Genomic DNA, 21145 nt, shown 5'->3' on the forward strand with positions numbered 1-21145 from the left:
AAGCACGATTCACAAAACTAAGGGAGGGTAAGATGAAGAGCATGGCTCTTCAGTCCAAATCTATGAGACTCGCTCAAGGTTAAGACTCTTAAAACACCACCCTAGCAAACATTTGGCTGGAAGGGATCACCTAGATATTAAACTCCCACTCACTGCAGTGAAAGCTTGCTCCTGATGTGTCTGTTCTACCCCAGCAACCCCCAAACCCTAGGAAAACATTTAAGGATCTGGTTCATGTTGCCAAACAAATGACTGGCATATGCTTAGCCCAGCACAACATCTGGTCAGTGTATGCAGGAACAGAACTTGAAAAAGGAAGGTAAACAGACTTGAAGGTAGCCAAAAAAGTATTTGTTGTTGTGCAGGCAGCCAGGCAGAATATGGTCAGCACAACATTTGTGCCCCTGAATTGCAAACAGCAAAGAAAATGTCCCCTACGTGCAAGTGCTCAAGGCCAGGCTGGGTGGGGCTGTGAACAACCTGGTCTGGTGGGAGGTTTCCCTGCTCACAGCAGGGAGGATGGAACCTGATGGTCTTAAAGGTCCTTCCAACCCAAACCATTCAATGATTTTAACTGCCTGCCTTGTGGGTAAAGCATTATAGAATACCATCCTCATGGATGAAATGATGAGGGCTGGTTAAAAAGGCTGTGGTGGTGTCTATGTAGCCTGCCTCAAACTTTCCTACATGCCTTCCTCTATAAACCTGTATGTTTTGGCTTGAGCGTGAACTTGCATGGAACACGTTCTACACGTGTACAGGAGAGACTTAAAAGCAGAGCTGCTTTCCCAGTAGAGTTTTCTAAACTCTAAGCTAGATAAGAATAATGATCTTCATATTTTGACCTTGCAAGGTCATATTAAAAGTTACACATGTGGGAAATTCTGGTAACCAGAGCAGAATTTAACCCCGAAATCTCAGGCAGCCCTTGAAATCACACACTTACTGCATCCTGCAGGAGTGGCTTCCCCACCCTCACTGAGCTCCTTAAAAATTACATGCCTTGCATTTTTGTGTGAATAATGGGATAATGGGATCCATGGAGTCACACTGCACCAGAAAAAAAATGGAATTGATTGTCTGCAATAAAACGTAATCACACAAGATGAAAAAGATTTGCTACTGCAGACTGTCTTATGTGCAATATTTACCTGCATGGCTCTGCATGGAAGGATAAAATTACCAATAAAATCTGAAGTTAAGCAAGATGAGCACACCAACAAATAAAAGAGCAACCATTCCCTTTCCAAATTTGAAAATTAGGAGTGTTAGGCTGTAATGGGGACAAAGAACAGAATTCTTTACAAAACAACCAGACAGATATTTTTATCATATTGTGATCACATCACTCTGCTTGTAATCTTGTCATTTGAATTTATAAAAGAATGGCACGAGTTACATATACGAGCTACAGGTGTAGTCAGCAACACAGCATTATTCAGTCATCCTCACAAAAGAAACCTAAGTGAATTTGAAGATTGAAACCTAAATAATTTTCAAGACTGAGTTTGGCAATCCTTTCTTATCTTGACTGAAAGTCGTACCAAGCCCCTCTCCTTAAGGTTGCAGCATAAAAAAAACCCTGAAAACTTACTTTGAACACATTTGCCACATTAATAGGGTAGGAATCCATAGTGCAGAAAAAGAAACCTTCCCCTGAATTTATCTCTGCAACCCTCTGCTACCCAATCTGATGGAGAGCCTGGCACAAGATTTATGACCCATGACTTTGACTACCTCAGAGGAGGAGAGAGCACTTGTGAAGACTACTCCTTAATTAAATCACAGAGAAAGAGCCACCCTCAGCTTTTTAACTGATTACATCATCTTATTTTCTCATTCCACCCCCAACTATTCTGAAAGCTGCCCAGTGCACTTCTTCAGCTCCTCCACTGTTTCCCAAGCATGTCTGTCTCTGGGGGACCCAGCAAACCACTGGGGAAGGGGTGTCAGCACTGCTGCTCACCACAGGTCACTAGCCATGACCTCGGAGATGCCTGCCAGCTCAGGTTTGTAAACCATGCTTCTTGCATACTGCTATTTGTTGAGCCAAAAAGGAAAGAAAAAATGTTAAGCTCTATTTTCATTTCAGACAGATGACAAAGTCCCTTCTGCTCTCATTTCAAGTCAGTATAAAGTAAGCATGATTCGATTTATGTTGCAAAGGAATGAATATTAGGAATATATCCCTTCGTTAAAAAACCCTTTGAATAAGCAGTTTTTCTACGAAGGCAGATATAACGCAGAACCACTACAGAGGTAATGAATTGACACTGAAGTCTAGCAATTTTTATATCAAGTTTTACAGAAGAATGACTCCAGGGGAGAGAGAAGGAGCAGAGCACAGCGCATCTGTTCTTCATTGCTGGTGTAGCTTGGAACAAAACACCAGATCAGATGCTTCCGAGGCTGCAGCAGCACCCCACTGCTACATAAATTGTCTAATTTGCATCAGAGTATGATAAACAATCATTTTAAAATCACCTGATGTAGTCTATCTAAGACAGCAGGTATGCCTGTAATGACTCTTCCTTGCCAGAAAATGTCTGGCTTGGTAAGACACTGTGCTCGACTTTCCAAATCAGGCAAGGAAAACACAGTGAATGCTGCAACTGTATCCACTATAACTAATTTACCCTGGCAAACAATCATTTATCCAAGTACCCGAGGCATTTTGTTTGGTTTAGATCTGTGAAGATTTCTCATAGAGTGTCAAAGTTTAATCATAATTTTAGAATACGTAATTTAATATTAATTTTTCTGCCATCTACATGAACTCCGAAGTGTGTGAACTTGATCTCTGTTCTCCAAAGAAATGCTTTAATTTCCAGAAGTGTCCAGATATAACATTTGTACGTAACATTAAACACTTCTAGATTAAGGGCTCACTTACAGCCAGAAGGATATTTTTGGAATTTGCAAATGATCTTAGGGAGCCTCAATTCTGACAGACTGAATTATTGGAAGACCATTGTTTAGAGAGCAACACAACTGATAAAAGGAGGAAATTAGTGTTTGTAAACAGTCTGTACATGAGTCTACACATACAATCCAGCTCAATTTATCACTTGAGCCAGAGACTAGAAATTAGGATCCAGGAGAGGACAGAAATTCAAGGTTAAGATGATCTGAACAGAAGCTATACAAAATTTATGGATGTATTAAAAGAGGTTGCACTGTCTCATGGTGGGACACTTGCCAAAGACAAAACTGATACCAAGGGCAGAACCAGGCCACTGTAGGGACTGATCCTTTCTAGTGACCATTCTCTGTATCAGCACTTCTGTGGGGACCAGCAGACTTGCTCTGGAAGTGGGTTAAGCTGATGTGGAAGCTGTTTCTGAAAACTGCCTGTCACAGTAACATCTCTGTTTTGACATTACATGGCTTCCATGTAATTCACTCTCTATTTGCTGAAAGGCTGCTTCACTAAAATGCATTGTACTTAGTACTCTGGAGGCAGATGATGAAGTTATGATTTTAGCAGTCAAATGCCAGTCTCCAGCTCTACCTCCAAAGTTAAAGCTCATCTGACTTTCTCTGAGGTCTCCCTGCAGCTGCTATGCAAAATGTTGGTGGGGTCACACGGCAGAGCGTCTGAGTGGACCCGTGTCCATGCAAAACATCAGCTCTGTCCTCACACAGAGCACTCCTCACAGCCTGGTAAGATGGCATGTAACCTCACTGTAGTGTAACACAGCAGTCACCATTCCCAAGCTGTCATACAAGTTCAGACTCAAATCCTTCTGATTACCCACTCCCAAGAAGGTATTTGCAACCAATCTTCACATTTCAGAATGCCACACAGACACAGGGCATCTCAACGCTGAAACAACTTCATAAAACACCTACTTTACAAAGGGATTCAAATTTAAGTAGGGACAACAGAAACAGATGTTACAGTGACAGCCCAGTTATTTAGATGACCTGCTTTCATGAACTTCTATGACCTTTTACACAAAGTGGAAGCTTTTAAAGTCAGCAACTGGAATAGGAAAACCTTGTTTGCTACATACCCTCCCCAGCAGTGGGGATTACATGTTTTCCCCCAAATGAAGAGTGACAATAAGGGACCTGAATCTCTCCTCAGTTTCAAAGCACAAGTGGAATCACCTACCACACTGCAAAAAATCCACCATGAGGCTCCAACTAAAGATGCCCAAGTGTTCACACACTATATTGCTGGGTTTATCTATTCATGGAAAAATCTGCATCTGTGCTGCTTTGTATCCATTGTTACTTAAGACTTTAGAGAGAGAAATGTGTTTATGGAGTGACATGAGCTATTGGGGATTTAGCCAAACTAATGTACATAAAATCTATGACCTGGTTTTTCCCTGTTCAGTTAAATGGACTCGTACTAAGTTTTATCGTCAAACTGAATCAGCAGTTCAAAACTTTTCCAATAATTTCCTGCAAAATAGCCTGCAGGAAGCATATCTGAAACCTTCTCAACTGTTGTTTGGTTAAAAGAGGAGGATTAAAATAGAGTCCCAGAGGGTGCATCACAACAGAAATACTGTTGCAACAAGCACACAGGAGACTCAGAGGAGAAGAGAGCTTAAGGGGCTGCAGCTTTGACAATCCTCTTGAAGCAAGCTTTATTAAAGCATTACGTGATTTGGCAACAGCCTGTTCACATTCTTTTCATTTCAAAAGTGGCCTTAATTTTATTTCCTTGAAAAGTAAGACTCCTGCTCATTACAAAGTTCTCAGCCATTCTTTTTTCATAACCTGTTTCACAATCCACGTCCCATAGAAAAACCATTGATTTGAGCCTTGGTGTTGCGAGTTTCAAAAGCTGGACACCCAACTCTCAGCTCTGCATCTGCAAGTCTCCACCACCAGAACCCCATCCAAAGAACTGAAAGGTTCTTTTTACGCTAAAGAACAGGCAGTTGCTCGCTGGAAAACTGCCCCAGTGGTAATTACTTTGTAATAAAGAGCAGGGAAGCATTATCGTGTTTCATCTGTTATCGTTATGGAGAAATTACCTCTTGGTCAGAAGGGAGGGTCAATCTTAAAGTCTGAACAGAAAACTGAAACTCAGGTGGCCTCTGTGCGTGCACATTCACAGGTTCACCTGACATGTTGGCTCTCCCAGAGGGTGTTTAGACAGAAGCATAAAAAGATGTGGGCTTTGTAAGTTTGGCTGAGAGTGTATGTGGGTGGGAAGCAGATTAAGAGGAAGGGTTTAGCCCAGGGAAGAGGTTGCATAAAGGTGTGTGTTTCAAACCACTCCATTTCAGCACGTTTGCAGGAGGCCACGTCCTTTCCTCACTACCCACAGGAAATCTTCCTAAGGGAAGACTAAAAATACAGGGATCCTGCAGCTCCTTGAGTCCTGTACATGTCCTTTCTACTCTAGAGCTGCCCTTGAAAGCAGAAGAAAACCTATTGGCTTGTCCTGGCTCTAGCAACAAGGTGGCTCCAGTATGTGTGGGAGGGAAGAAGTACAAGATAACTCAGCGACCCAATGTAAAGGTGAGGTAAAAAGCACATTTACAAGAGGCTGAAAGAAGATTTTAAAACTATTGGCTGACAGGCAAATTAAAAACAGCAAAAAAATCTGCTTTTAATTCAAGGTAGTCCCATAAGCAGTTCAGCACTAGTACCCTGTAGCAGCATTATTAAACTTGTCCTTATTTTTGCTGCTTTACTAGACTCCCTTGGGACAAGAAAAACCAAGAGATTTGGGGAAAAAAAGGGGAATAGAGATGTCAAAGTACCCCTCCTAAATAATTCCAAAACGTATAGTGTCTCTCAAACCTTGGCTACTCAAGATTAGAAGGAGGAAAGCACGCTGGACAGAAAAGATATCCTGGTAGAAAGAAGCATCTATATAAGGGTAGAGATGTCTTCTCAGAGAATGATTATTTTTGGAGGCCACAAGCTCTTTCTACAAATCACAGGCTAAAATGGCTATTGCTGCAGAAAAAGCAATATCGATTTGAAGAACAGAGATGACAAAATTAAAAATTGCTTGTAAACCTCCATTCTTATAGAAGAGCTGAGAGGCTGTATTTTTATACAGTTTGTCTTGCAGTCTGCTTTTTCTATCAGTTTTCAGACCTGTTTGTGTGTCGTATATGGTCAGTCACTAACCTCAGATCCCACAAGCTCTCAAAAGAGAAACTTCTGAGGATTCAAAGTGCTGTCACACACCATTTTTACTGTGGACACTCTTTATACTAGGAAAAAAAAATAACATTCCCACAGTACACAATTAAAAGACGGTAGACTTGTGTTAAAGGTTTGGAGTGGGAGAAAAAAGCACCAGAGCTATTTTAGAAGCAGCTTCTTTGGCAAAGCTTATTCAGCCAAGAAAAAAGGAACAAAAAGTTACCTACTGCTAAATAATAGGAAACATGTTTCATGCTATGGGAGAAGCCTCTGAAATCCTTTGCACTCAACTTCCCTTTCTGAGTAGGGCTTATTCATCCTAAGCCACACAGGCTCTACAGTCCTAAAGCCCAGCCTGAATCCTCATGTTACCCCAGCTGAAAACCTGCCATGTGTTATCAGTTGTGCCTCTGAAGGCCAGATTTGGTGTTACTTAAAGAAAAACAGAACATTGATATAAAAAAAGCCCTCTAACAGTTATTGCACAACTGCCAGACCCTATGGCATTTGCCTCGATATGAAAAGCAAGCACGTGCTCCTACTGCCCCTAGAATTAAAAATATGAGTTGCATAGCACCTTTCTTCTAAAGATGCCTTAAATGGAATATAAATAAATAAACCCCCTTCACTAACCTTTCCACTAAGGACGACGTGTTCAAAAACCATGCTGCTGTTGATTTGAGGTCCAAAAATATTTTATGTAAAATAATAGATATTAAAGCCTTACTGAGTTGCTTGCTGATTAAACAAAGTACAGTAAAATCAGCCTTCTACAAGCCCTTAGTGGGCATAAAATTAGTAAGTAAGCAAAAAAAATTATGGGTGGGGAGGTTTTATAGGGCAATTAACATGTGCCTCAGGCACAATATTTCCAGTTTTATACATTCCACCACTTGAGATCTGAATACAAACTTTACATGATCTTCAAGTAACTTCAAAGTTAACAAGGCTGAAAAATGTATTTAATTAAATGATTGTTACTGTTCTAGGTTTTCTGAATCCACTGCATATTCAATCCTTGTCCTTATGTTAGGTGTGTTACAGTCCCCTCTTGGGACAGGTCAGCTCTCAAGCCATTAATTCTACCACGGATGAACTGATATCCTGCAATTCACTCACAACATCAAATGGAGCTGTACCTGGGACCCCAGATGCTGCTGGATCATATAAGAATTTAACTTTGAGACTGCAAGAGCAGGTTACAGCAACTCAAACATTCTTTTGGGTGAGACAAGGTCAGGCAAGATGCAGCTTTGTAGAAAGACAGTTATAAATACATATAACCTTAACTTAAATGTGACCTCTGGCAGAGAGGAGGAATAAACTTGACTATTTGAGCTGAGCTGAAATTATCAGTGCTGCTTCGTGTTGAAGAACTTCTTCCATCTGCAAGAGTTTCTCCAGCCAGTCAGCCTTTTTTTTCACTTGAATTATAGACAGCCTCTAAAAGCTTATCCAATCCCTTTATTCCAATCTCTCCCACAGATCTTTAAGTTTTTTAGATTTCCTTTGATCCCAGGCTTAGCCTTAGGAAGACTATCCTCTTCCACACTGAATTGAGTCAGCAACTGATACCTTAATTCCTTTGAAGAAACATACCTAAAAGCCAACTTATCTGTAACATTTCATGCTTGGTTTCTAAATAAGTTTCCATAATCTCCTCTTTAGCTACATGCATTCTTCTCAGACAGGGATCAACACTAAATTTCAAAGGGGAGATTCACTACTACATACTAAAAAGTGCACCCTGTAATATTAAATCTCTTCAGCATAATGACTTCTCAGCCACCACTTTGAGATTTCTCAGAATCAGCAGTTTATTTATTGCTTAACACACTTTTTCATACCAGCAATTTCACTTGAACTAGATTTTAAGTCCCTTTAAGCATAGTCTGCTAAGCTTTAGGCTGGAAATTTCTGAGTGTTAGATAATTTTTTTTTTTATCTGAGCTATTATTTCTAAATGTTTTAACTGAGAAATGACAGCCCAAACCCTCAGCTTTTCTACATGTATGAGACATAGGAAACATGTCTCATATGAGACATGAGTGATTACAGCATCATGCTGAATCCAAAGCATATAATGAAATAATTCTTTCTAAACAAAAATAACCTATGTTATTCTGTTCTGCTTAGCTCAGCCTCTTTATTAAAATCCATTAATTAATCTACTGAAATACGCAGTTTCCAGAAATGCTGCTGTTTAGTGTTACTGCCTAAGAAGAACACCATGCTCAAGCTTAAGCTTAAATTTGCCCACTTCATGCTAGACTAGCTAATAGTTACTGCAAGAGCCCATTAACTCTCAGAGCAAACCAAGGAAATGCTACCACAGGCACTCAGATATGTAATACATAAAAATCAAGGCTATTCTTGTGTGGTACCAGAGAAACATCCCTAAATTTAAGTGCCAACAACAAAGTAACCTGCACATGTACATTACTCATGGTTTTCCTTATGTAAATGTACTTATTTTTTTAAATGCATCAGTGTAATATATTTAATTTATGCAAGGGAATGGTGCTGACAGACACTTCTGTACCTATTAACTATTCATAAAACACTCAGTAGTACTGGAAAGATCCTTTTTGAAGCAACAGTAAACACTTGGCAAAGCTTTTATCACATGAAATATAAAAATGTCAATCTTCATGTTTACAGATACCACTACTCATTAGGCAGACATCAAGATTTCATACTGAAAGCAGCAGCCACCCTAAGTCATAGAATACAGATTTATATTTTTTTCCTTCTTCTATAATCCTGATAGAAACATGCACATGGATCCCACCTTTCAGAAGAACTAAAATGGACTAAAATTTACTGGTTGCCTTACAACCCAAATTGTGCTCAAATTACAACTGAAATAACTGGAAATGACCAAATTAGGTTATTTATTAACGGTTTAAAATGTTTGTTAACAGAAACCATGTATTGTGATTTTATTGAACAGGTTTCTTCCAAAAGCTAACATTTTCTCCAAGTTTACACCATACCAGCAATCAGTTACTCCTGACTTCTATTCACTCCAAATCCCTTGTAAAATATTTTTTTAATGTATCCAAATTTTCCATGAACTGTTATGAACTGGAGGTAGGTTTAGAGATATAATCCTCAGAAGCCAAGTTTAATGATGAAAGAAAATCATAATTTCTAAACAATAGCAGGGATTTTAATTTGCTGTCACAGATAAGAAGCATTAAATACCAGATGTTGAAGAAGACAAAGGCCTCATCCTGCCCCTGTGGAGTTTGTAATACGTGGTTGAAATGTGGCAGGGGAAGCAAACAGTAATGTTAATGCACTGATCTTACTCAGGAGTAACATCAAATCACTCAGTTTCTCAAAAACCTTGGACTGATGAACAAGTAAACCTGGAGTGCTGAAAGATCTCATGGTTTATTTTCTAGTGAAGCTTTAACACTGGCTGGGAAAACAGCTGATTGAAGGGGTCTCTAAAGAAAGGTTAATCAAGATTTCTGAGGATCAAAACTTGTGAAAGTGCCAACTAACAATTTTATCTGGAGCCACTTCTCACATTTGGTGTATTTTTCTATCATCTGCATGCTGAACAAGTTAGCTGCTTCATTTTGAATTCTTAAGCTGCAGATAGCAAGAAATCAAAAAGCAAGTTAGACTTTAAAAAGTGTAATATATATTTCACTTGTTCTTGTTGCTAAGCTACTAAAGCCCAGTTATGACTACAAGGCTGTTAGAGATTTGTAGCTGCATTACTGACAAGGCAATGTAACATCAATTTAAGCATAGCAATAAAGACAAGATTAAAGTCACAAATCAGAACTCAGGCACTTCCAGACCTTTCCAATTCACAGTCCATTGATCCAAGCAGCTTTCACTGATGCCTTCAGTTCTTTTGTTAAGAACCCAGAACTTCAGGAAATTTAAGCATTGTTGAATTGGAAAGGGATTATCCAAAGGACTGTCTCCTGCAGCTGCTGAAAACTTGTGGCTTACAGAACAAGTAGGACAGGTCACTCATCTGCCAAATGATAACTACACCTCTGATCCAGGGTACACAAACAGCTGGGAAAGTCAAATAGCTGCAAGCAGAAAGTGTAACACCAAACTAACATGCATAAGGTTTTAATGGTGGTATCCAATAAGAATCTCAGACGATTTCCTTGACCAAAGCTTTCTCAGATACAGAACCCAAGCACACACTGTAAAGCTTGTTAATATTCAACACACATCTGTAAGGAAAAGTCTTTTTTGCCTATCCAAAAGGCTTCTGGTTCTTCAATTTATCAGAAGCAAATCCAGTTGCTTGAGTCACCACACTTCCCCAAGAGCCACTGCTCAAAAATAGTTTCTCGAGCCAATTCCACTTCACAGCAAGCAACTGAATGTTGCTTTTACCAAAACAAGAAGCAAAGCGAATATTACAGCAGCCCAGCAGCTATAAACCCCCTCAAGTGAGGAATAAATATAGCTCATGTTGAGGCAGACAGATGTTGAGGTTGATAAAGGTAAACAGAACCATGTAAGAGGTAATTATCAAACAGGCTAGATAAGCCACCCGTGAATAACTTAACCCTTCAGTGAATCCAACATTGTTTATGTCCCTACTGAGGGAACATGAGCCAGAGCACAAACAAAATCTCAGTTAGTTCCCAAAGTGCTAACATTTGTAGCCAGCTACCTCCAATTCTTATCTATACAGCATGAAACATCATCCCTGCATCCCCAGTCTCTTACATCACCTTGTTGATCTGCCAGCTTTTCTAGAAGTGAGAGTTCTTTGCTTCCCTTCCCCCAAATCCCAATGTTATTTTGATCGCTGGGGTTAGGGAAGGAAGGGAAAAGATATTTCTCAATTATCTGGAGGAAACAGATCTGCTAGAAGAGCTCACAAAAGAAACAACCTAATAGACTGGTCAGTAATAAAGAGGATGGTTTATTTAGTCTGTCTGACCTTACTCTAATGGCAAGGTAAAGGCAGCTTAGCCAGCTATACATTTTAAACATCCAAGTGCCAGCACAAACAAAGTGAACAAAAAAGTACAGGTCACTTAGAAAACCAGGGGTCTTCTCCATGCACAGCAGGATTCAAGTTTTTGCATTCATGGTGGACACTGAACCAAAGCTACTAGTAAAAACTAAATCTCTAAATCTCAGCTAGCCAAAAATAAAAAAAAAACCTCAAAACAAGTTACGGACATGATAAAATTTCCTAGATGAAGTTGTATGTGTTTCATTCAGCCAGTCAGGTTGATCAGAAAGCTGTTATTTGGGGGACACTTAGAATATTTTTTAACTATGCCACTGATAGATGCAAAAGAGGCATTTGATAAGCCCCCAAAAGGAAAATTTTAATTAAAACTTGAGAGGTATAACCCACCAGCATTTCTCATGGCACTAATTGTTGACCCCTCTGTTGACTCAAACCAACCAGTCATTTCAGATGAAAACACATTTTTAACTGCAGGACAATTGCATGAGAGAGTTTATACATTGCATGCTCACAAGTTCAACCTCTCATGTCCCAGTTTTGTCATATCAGATATAGAAATACAGATGTTTCATTTGAGATGCTAACCTTGACATTTTTAGACAACATTGTAAATAGTATTTAGTGAACATTATTGTAGAGAGTTGGTTGAGTGCTTCTGTTTGGCCACAGCTGGGCATGCTGTAAGGCACAACTGCATGTATGAGCCAAAGCAAACATTATCAAACATATTATATATACATATACATAAAATAGATATACAGTGCACACACATCCTTGATTTATTCCCTCATGGAAGCATGCTCACAGTCTGGTACTTCCATTCAGTATAATGTAATATTTTCTGATATCTGATAAAGAAAAGATTTTCTGGATTTGATAAAGGTAATATCAGTTACTGTTAATACTGCAAGCAGTTTATTGGAAACCTAATTACAGTACTCACCATTAAATTTAATAGTCTACTTCTAATTCCTACTATCTCCCTCATCATTATCCAAAGCTTTTGGTATCATGGTTTATTCATATGCGTTTATGTATTACAACATACAGATTAATCACAAAAAACAAGACTCACTAGTGGTTTGAAATGAATGCAACACTTCACTAGTAGTTCAAAAAGGCAATTTATCTACCTGCTTATTGGAAAGTACTGTAATCTGACACGTTTCTACATAAATGGAAAAAGCTTCATTGCAACCCTTTATAGTCTGATGCTGTTTCTGATTTCTAGGACTCAATTTTTTATAAACAATTTTAGGAGCTTTTGAGGTTCCTAGATTTATATGGGAATTGAAAACAAATCAGGGTAAAGTTTTAACAGATGGAAGCAATATTAGAAAGTAGATGAATGCAGGCAGAAATCCTCCCCACTTAAACATAATTACACAACTGAATCCGTGGCACAGCAAAGAACAGAAACATGAAATCCATTTTACCTTGTGTATTTTTAGTTGGCAAACCTTCCTCTTCCTCTGACTTCACTCAATGCAACACACATATAAAGTTTCAAGTAACAGAAATGTGAATTACTTACCAATTTGTAACAACACGGGCGTTACCAAAGCTGTCTCCATGGCATAACAAAATTCCCTGCCAAACATTACTGCACCATGCATCACCCACAGGCGTATTGGTATCCGATCTATGGAACCTTCACTAATGGTCTCCTCCCTACTTTCATTCTCCTTGTTTTCTGGTTTCTGAAGCTGTGCCACAGGTAGATCTTGAACTTGCATAGATTCCGAGTCAGCATTCTGGGGAGCCATTTTCATTACCATAAAAATATATATATATATATTTGTTATATCTCTATAAATAATGCTACCATAACTCCACAAACAAGTTAGGGTGTCTTCTCTTTCAGCTTCTGTTCCTCAGGCAAGTAATGCTTATATTCCTCTTATACAAACAGGTATCTTGCAACTTCTTGTACAGGTATGAGACATCAAGAACGAAAAGCTATTTGGCAGGAATTTCAACATATGGCTTGCAGGTTTACTGTGAGTTAGAGTTAAAAATCCATAATTGCCATTCAGTTAATACCAGTTTCATAATTATTATTGAAGAAGTGCTGAAGTTGTTATTCTTGCTACAGAGAGGTGGAAAGGCGACACAAAGAGGTGCTCCACTGTTAATCCCCATCGAGTGGCTGATTAATCTGCAACAAAAAGCAAGCATTTAAAAATTTCAATAGCATTTTTCAGGATATTGTGGGGCCCCCCCTTAACCATATACCCTATTTCCTGCTTAATGCTTTCCATTGTCCTTGCCTAGTGTAGGGTCTTTTATTCCACATTCCCTCCTTCCCCTGCACTTGCCATTGAAATGCAGTTCCTACTTGTATTTAAATGGTGCTTTACTGCACTCGTAAGTTCCTCCACTTTGTGCTCCTACACGAAGCCACAGAAGAATGTATCAGTGTGTATTTTTAAGATCCTCAGAACATTGAGCACAAGACTAACAAATTCTGGGAAATTAAATTCAGGCTCCATTTCAATAACAGTGTAGGATACTCCAGAACTATGCCAGGAAGGTGATTCATCAATTACCATTTACTCCCTGGCCACACAGACATCTCCATTTAGACTTCTGGAATTGCCATTTACTTTGCAGCAACCATCACACCTACTTATCACAGATATTCCTCAAGCAAACATGAGCGAAATTAAGCCATTAGCAATTCAACTTTGAGGACTGAACTTTAAATATGCAAACTTTTAATGAAGACATGATACCCAGCATATGGATCCATCTTCACTTTCTGCACACAAGACCAGAACACCTTACTCCCACATTCCACGAGGCTTCTGAAGGCCATGAAAACAGAATGGTACAGTATCTTCCACCATACATTAAAGCTATTTAAATATACTCCAACCAAGTAAGACAAGCTTCTATTTCCTTGTCCCTTGTCAAAGTCTAAGCAGAAGTACAGACTATGCCATGCCAATCAAAATGTGTGTAAGCACTGAGAGAAGAAAAAAGGCATTTTATAAAAAGAAAGGTTACATAATGTTTGTTCTAGAAGGATGCATATTCCCATCTTTGCACACAGTGTGACTGAATTTGCATCCCAAGACAAAGCTCCTTGGGGGTATGGTTCCACAAGATGCTGCCTTTGGCAGCAAAGCTGGCCTAAGAAGTGGCCAGGCTGCAGTTCACTGCCCCTTCTGTTGAGACAACAAAAACTCTTTGTGGGCAACAGCATAACCAGAACATTAAGCGGTGAACCTAAAAATGAGCCTTAAGAAAAAGATGACATGTTTGAGGTTTAAAGCACATCACAACAGCAACTCTATTTCAGCATGGCCTAACACACTGTTCTACCAAAAGTGCATCACAGGAGCATCCTCCCAAGCACTCCCTCCTGTTGATTCCCTCCCTCCAGCTGTTACCCTCAGTGGGTTTGTTATGTGTATTTTTTTCTTCCATTCCAATGTATATTTTTTGGTCTGGGCTTTTTCTCCTCCCAAGCTCCCTAAGATTACTGGACTTCTCAGATTTAATCACCTCAATAACAATACTATCATTTAAATCACACAAGAGAAGTTAAATAACTTAGTGAACACAAGTGGAGCAGAGTTTTAAGTTCCAAGTTTTTAATCTACAATCATTGCATTGCTCAGAACAAAAAGGACTCCAGAAAGCATTTCTCCAGCCACTCAGAAATACCAAGGGGAATTGAGATGTAGTGCCTTGGGTTACTGTGGCATGGGCAGGTCCTTACTCAAGTTCTTCATAAGCACCTTGTTTTTATAAAGGTTTTCCTTTCCACTGGTCAGGGTGTGGATTTGCTAAGCTCCTGCATGCAATAAGAGTTCAATTACCTCCTTCCAGTAGTTTATAGTGTGGAATTCACATCAGGAGGGGAAGGGAGGGAATGCTCTTTCCTTGCCATAGTGTCTGAGGTTTCAACTCACTCCTTGAAGGGCTATTAGATTAACATAAATATGAAACTACTGTATTAGAAAAACACAAATCGACTGTTCCTAACACAAGTTCTGGACCGGGAAAACCTACAAAATACAGGTTACAGAGTAGAAGCAATTATTTTAATTAGAGACTAGTAATAAAATGTTTAATTGCTGGCAGACACAGGCAAAATTGCACTCAGTAGAATTTAAAAGTTGACGTATCAGGTTTTACTATTCAGAAATCCCTCAGAACATGTTGGCTTTGAGACAAAGGATCATGGATAACACTCCTGTACAAGATGGCTTTAAAGCCTTTAGCATTTTCTTATGCTTAACTTTTACTCCTGTCACTATCTACGAAGGATTTAACTTAATTTCCCTAAACACCTAATTTAATATGCAGTTACAAGGTAGCATAATGATGCACAGGGAGGAAGGCAGTTCATCACACCAGAATGTTTTATGTTGCACCAGGGCAGACTGCATACACAGGCAGGATGACACCAGGGTGGGAGCACTTGTCACTGGAAAGGATGAAGAGGCAGGGCAGAAAAAAGATATGAGATTCAGCCCATCTGAGCAGGGCTCTTAAGGGATGACTGAAAAAACTATTTCTGAAGTGGGAGATGATGGGGAGGGATCTGATAATTTAAGAGACAGGAATAACAGATGTTAGATGGAGGTAGACTTTGGAGTTGTAATAGAAACAGATAAGAACAACAGTATATTTTAAACATGCCAGAAAAAGGAGTTTCAGCATTCAAGTGCAATAGCAAGAGGCACAATGGACAGGTTTTATCTAGAGGAACAGAGAATCACTGTTCCATTATGCCAATTTTGTGGTAAGCATAACGCTGGTCTTCCTGCAGCACTTTCATCTGACTCCAAGTGCATGTCTAACATAAGAAGCAGAGAGTAACAGCAGCCTTTTAGAAAGGTCTTCCAGTTCTTTCTTCAGTCCTGTTGTGTTCATACTCCTTTTAGATCAACCCAGATTCTGCTGCTGCTTGTTCCAAGTCCATTTTGAATTTACCAAGTCTGAATACTGGCACTCTTCCTTATCAAAAAGGGAGACAAATCCATTTACCTGCTGGACATAAGCATTCCTGAAGCTTTTATGCAGCAACGAGCTCCCAAGTAACAGGCATCTAAAGAGGAGCTGCATTAAAATACCAAAAAGGCTATGCTCCTGTGTCTGCATCTAGAATTTTTTTCATGCTTGTTAGCTAATAAAACCAAACCTTAATTGATAATTTTTTTGAGTTGTTGTACTGAATACCTATGGTAATTCCATTACAGTCCCTCAGCTTGTATGGTTCAAAGGCTTTATTGTATGAGTCCATCTAAAAACCAGGCCAGCACTATAATAATTTTTTAAGTAGTGATGAATCAGGCTTGCATTTTATCTGTCATTCAAGCAGACTAGGTACTAAGAGACCTGGCATTCCTTCCTCAAACAGATGTCAAAAGGAATGGTGGCAAAAGGTTTCAGGACAGCTTCCTTCTCATCTGTACCTTTCTGACCATCCAGCCACAGAGCAGCTGAACAAAATAATTTAAAAATGTAAACTGGCACATGAGACAGCATTTATCTCATAAAGCCAAGACCGTGTCCCCCAATCTGCTGTGCACTCTTGCTGTACTTCCCATAAAGTTTCCAAAGGCGTTTTCATGACTAACAAAGAATAAGGAAGTTGAATGAAGAACTTCAGCCACAAAGTGCTTCATGTGGGGCACTGTAGAAAGGTTGGGTATGAAGTTCAGATACAGAAATTTTCCTGATCTTGCAAAGTGTGTTTGAGAGGAGGGGACTGAGACTGATTACACCAGCTCTTCTTCAACCTAATTAAACACATTTTACTTCGACCTTTGGCCACCCTGCAACAATGACAAAACCTATAAAGTGGTAGTTAATATTTCAACAAGAGGCAAGTAATGTATTCTGAAAGCTAATCTGTAAGCAACATTTTCTGAAAGCTGATTGAGTTGCTTTTAATCTTATCTGTTACATTCTTATTATCTAACATCTAGACATAAATCATAACATGGCTATGTGAAGCACAAAACGTCATCTCACAGGCTTGATGAGGCCCTATCACGATATTCCTGTGCCTCAAATAGGTGGCAGTCACAGACAAAGCCCATTAATTATTGAAGAACCAGTGGAAAATTACTGTCTTTCTTTAGGGTTTTTAAAAAAATAAAGAGGAACAGATATAGGTGATATTTGTGGCCCATAAAATTCAGTGGTTTTCTTTTCCCTAGCCAGCATCAAGATGCTGGAGGTGCACAAAAAGCTCACGCTAGACAATTAGGCAACACAACACCTCAGGCAAATGACTCTGTCACACTTCTCAGCATGTTTTGTAAGTTTAAGACTTAGGTTGACAAGCAGTGGTTTTGCATTTGAAGTACCAACATCTGGAGGTCAGAAGATTGGTAGTAGTAGACTCATTAATCCCAGAATGAGTGAAGTAAACAGTGCTCCTGCCCAAATCTGAACAATTTTAATGCATGTTTTTCAGGTATCTCTTACTCACAAGGAATAGGAATGCATTGATCAACAAGCAACTAGGTTTTCTGAACCAGTGCCAAAACACAGAATTTTAATTAAACTATGGAGTATGCAGCAAGTTTCAGGTAATCTCACACATACTTTATTAAGTAGTAATAAAGCCTGGCAAGTAGATACAGTTAAATGGGCCCAACTGGATACCCTGAGGAAATTTCAACTCTTAAGGAGGGCTTTCCTCCTCTGAAGTCATTAGGCAATCCTTAAGGCATAACTGGTGTAAGAAACAATTCATTGCAACAGGGTAGATATGAACTGGTTACAAAATCCTAAAGGGAAAAATAAGCATGGCCTAGGAAATACTGGAATGAACAATCTGAAAAGGATGGAAACACTTCTGTCCAAACAGTATTGAATGCCTACAGGACCTAGGAGATTGAGCAGTAAACTACCCCCTACCCTCATCCTGGTCTTTAAAGTTTATTGCAATAACTTCCAACCACTTATCTAGCCATCTCGTCTTTGATCTGCTTCTTCCATTAATAAGACTTTATTTTACATGCAAGTACACAGATTGATCAAAATCCCCTCAAATCAAGGAAGAAAGCTGCATTCAGTTCAGCTCCACAGTAACTGTTTTCTAGTGATGTAGGAAATATTCTAGCTCAAACATTCTGTGCTTTAAAAAAATCCTACCTGCTTGACACTGAAAAGAAAAATGAAGAGACACCTCAAGCCATCAATGTTTTTTCGTGTTTGCCACTAACTTCATAAGGCAAAATAGCTAAGAACCAACTCTTACAGCATTTAACTAGGCTTCAGTAATTCTGGTCACAGTTGCCATTGGATCAATAACGGATCCTCATGTGACATTCTGCATAACACACCAAGAAAACCACTAATAAAAAACCAAGGTAGGTGTGCTTCCACTTAATGAAATATTTGCCTGGAAAATAGTGTAAGAATTCAGAAGTTGCTAGTTTAATAGGACAAGATTTTTTTTTTTTCCTCAATTCTTACACCTTACCCTCCTTCAGTGAGTACATCCCACAGACATTCACACTAGTAACCACACTATTTCACCTGTGAATCATGTTAGGCTGGGAAGCCTGTAATTGCCCAGTCATTTCATGTATCAGTCAAACACTTAACTTCTCTGCCAAGTTGGTTTATGGTAAGGTTTTCAAGTAATCATAGAATGTGTGGGGTTGGAAGGGACCTTTAAAGGTCATCTAGTCCAGCCCCCCTGCAGTGCACAGGGACCTTTTTAACTAGATCAGGTTGCTCAGAGCCTGGTCAAGCCTGACCTTGAATGTCTCCAGGGATGGGGCCTCCACCATCTCTGGGCAACCTGTTCCAGTGCTTCACCATCCTCACTGTAAAGACTTTCATATTGCCCTTCATCCTCTCACTCCAAGCCCTTGTAAACAGCCCCTCCCCAGCTTTCCTGTAGCCCCTTCAGGCACTGGAAGGTGCTCTAAGGTGTCCTCAGAGCCTTCTCTTCTCCAGGCTGAACAACCCCAGCTCTCTCAGCCTGTCCTCATAGGACAGGTGCTCCAGCCCTCTTGACCATTTTTGTGGCCCTTCTCTGGACTCATTCCAAAATGCCCATGTCCCTCTTCTGTTTGGGCTTCCAGAGCTAGATACAGTACTCCAGGTGGGGTCTCACAAGATCTGGCAATCTAGACTGATTTAAGAATACCTTGAATATTAGCATTGGAAAGAAAGACATTGAGTTTATCTGGCTTTTTTTCAGACTAAATAAATGTTTGGCCCATCACTTCTACCCCCACGCTGCCGACAAACATCATTTACTCCTTCTACCATTAGCTGGAAAATGGACTGTGTGTTCTGCTTCAGCATGTGACTCACCTGCAAAATGATACATTGTTTGGACTTGTGCCTTTTCAAGAGTAAAATGGCATTTGTCCAAGGGTAAATTGCTCATGTTTTAGTTCAAATCCTCTGGTGCTTCATCATACCAACAGACAAATAACATGTTGCTGTGAAAGAACAGCTCTAGAAGGCAAGGCTGTCCTTCATCCCTCTGCAAGCATGGGTGTACCACCTCAAAAATGAGTCAATTCTCAAAAAAAAACCCCACATTAAAAACTATTCTGTAAGATGCCAATGCAACTGATTTTGTACAAATGATTCCCTGATGATTATGTTCTACAGATCTGCCATAAGGACAGTCACGTCCACCACAAAGGTAGCAGCAGCTGAAACTGGAGAGATATTCTTTGCAGCACAAACCTGTTGGCAGCTCCTAATGCTAAGAGCAAACCATGCTTTTGCTAGGACAGCCTGTTTTGCTTGCAAGGATGGTTTTGTTTTACAGTCAGCTGCTTGCACAGGATTATCACATAAAATATGTTGCCAGCTTATTTACTTCTTACACTACAGGTTTCTGAACCACTTCAAGCTGGCATAAACAAGTACTTCCTCTAGAAGCAGCAGTTTCTTCTTCCTTTTCTTTGCCCCTTCCTTTTCTTTTTTCCTTACTCCCACCCCTTCCTGCACAGCCACATGGGTGTCTGAGGAGTGAACCTGCAGCATAACTGATCTAGGTTGAAAACTAGATTGACAAAAAACCAACACAAACCCCACCAAAAATCCTTTATGAAGCCAGGTTGGTTTTATCCAACTGCATGGCTGCATGGATCCATACCAACATAAGGGGGGAAGGGAGCTAGAAGTATTACTTTGGGTAATAAATACCCAAAGCCAGCATGAAATTGCAGCTCACAAAGAAAACAAGTTGTTGGTGGATCCCTGTGGCTAGAGTCAACAAGCAGACTCACCTGCAAAGGTCAAGACACCTTCTCTTCAGAAGGCAGAAGAAGGATCTCCAGTCATGCTATCACATATTCCACCTCCTAGTACTTCCCAGATGGAAGGCAGAATAACACTTGCTTAGCCAGCAGGCAGCTATTTTCTCCCTGGTTGTTTTGTGGCTCTGTTGCTAATTATTGGCAGCTGTTTATAGTAACAGAACTGGCCACAGGGGAAGTTTCTTTGGCCCATGTCAAGATTCAAGTGTTCAGCCACTGCACTAGGAAGAAAAGCATCATGAAAACATACCTGGAGTTTTTGGCCCAGCTGGACAAATACATGCAACTACTTTACTAGATGCTCAGCAAACAGCTGCATCTTCTGTGGTCACATTGTTACTTTATAAAAGCTCAGACTTAAAAACTCCTTTGACTTTCTAGGAGCACCGTTGCAGGAGTCATGAGGCCTTTGGTTCAAAAAGGTAGCAATTACAGGCAGGTAGTTGTTTAAATTCTCATAAAGACTTCTCTCCAAGATTTTTAGCAACTGCTTTCTAAAAACAGAACTGTATTAACCCTATCAGAAGACAATATACTTTTTCAGGAATAATTTATTTAAAAATGCAATAATGCAATGTATTACTTAACAACAGTCCCATATATAACATTATTCCAGATCCTGAGAGGAAAGTTAACCTCTAATTTTAAAAGAAGTGTTACATTGAACTGGACTAACCTGTTTTGAATCACTAAAAGTCTGCCAAAGGAAAAAGGTTAAAGCTAACTGGGTGCAATAAAGAACCACATTTGACATGTCCTAACAATTAATTCATAGTTCAGGTAATCAAAG

At 39.6% G+C, this 21145-nt stretch overlaps 1 protein-coding gene across 6 annotated transcripts in view; it reads right to left on the reverse strand.

The window, feature by feature from the left end:
• SLC45A4 (solute carrier family 45 member 4) overlaps positions 1-21145 on the reverse strand; it is an 88422-nt gene that overhangs the window by 22539 nt on the left and 44738 nt on the right. For 5 of the 6 annotated variants that reach the window (XM_051612475.1, XM_051612473.1, XM_051612474.1 and 2 more), the window contains exon 2: positions 12630-13253. In XM_051612475.1, the coding sequence (XP_051468435.1) occupies positions 12630-12873 (244 nt within the window). In that variant the 5' untranslated portion in view covers positions 12874-13253. Of the gene's footprint in view, positions 1-12629; positions 13254-20325; positions 20432-21145 lie in introns of those variants that run through there. The other variant, XM_051612476.1, reaches the window with a different exon arrangement.

Source organism: Apus apus, chromosome 2 (genome assembly GCF_020740795.1).
Source record: "Apus apus isolate bApuApu2 chromosome 2, bApuApu2.pri.cur, whole genome shotgun sequence".
In the NCBI taxonomy this organism is placed as follows: Eukaryota; Metazoa; Chordata; class Aves; order Apodiformes; family Apodidae; genus Apus; species Apus apus.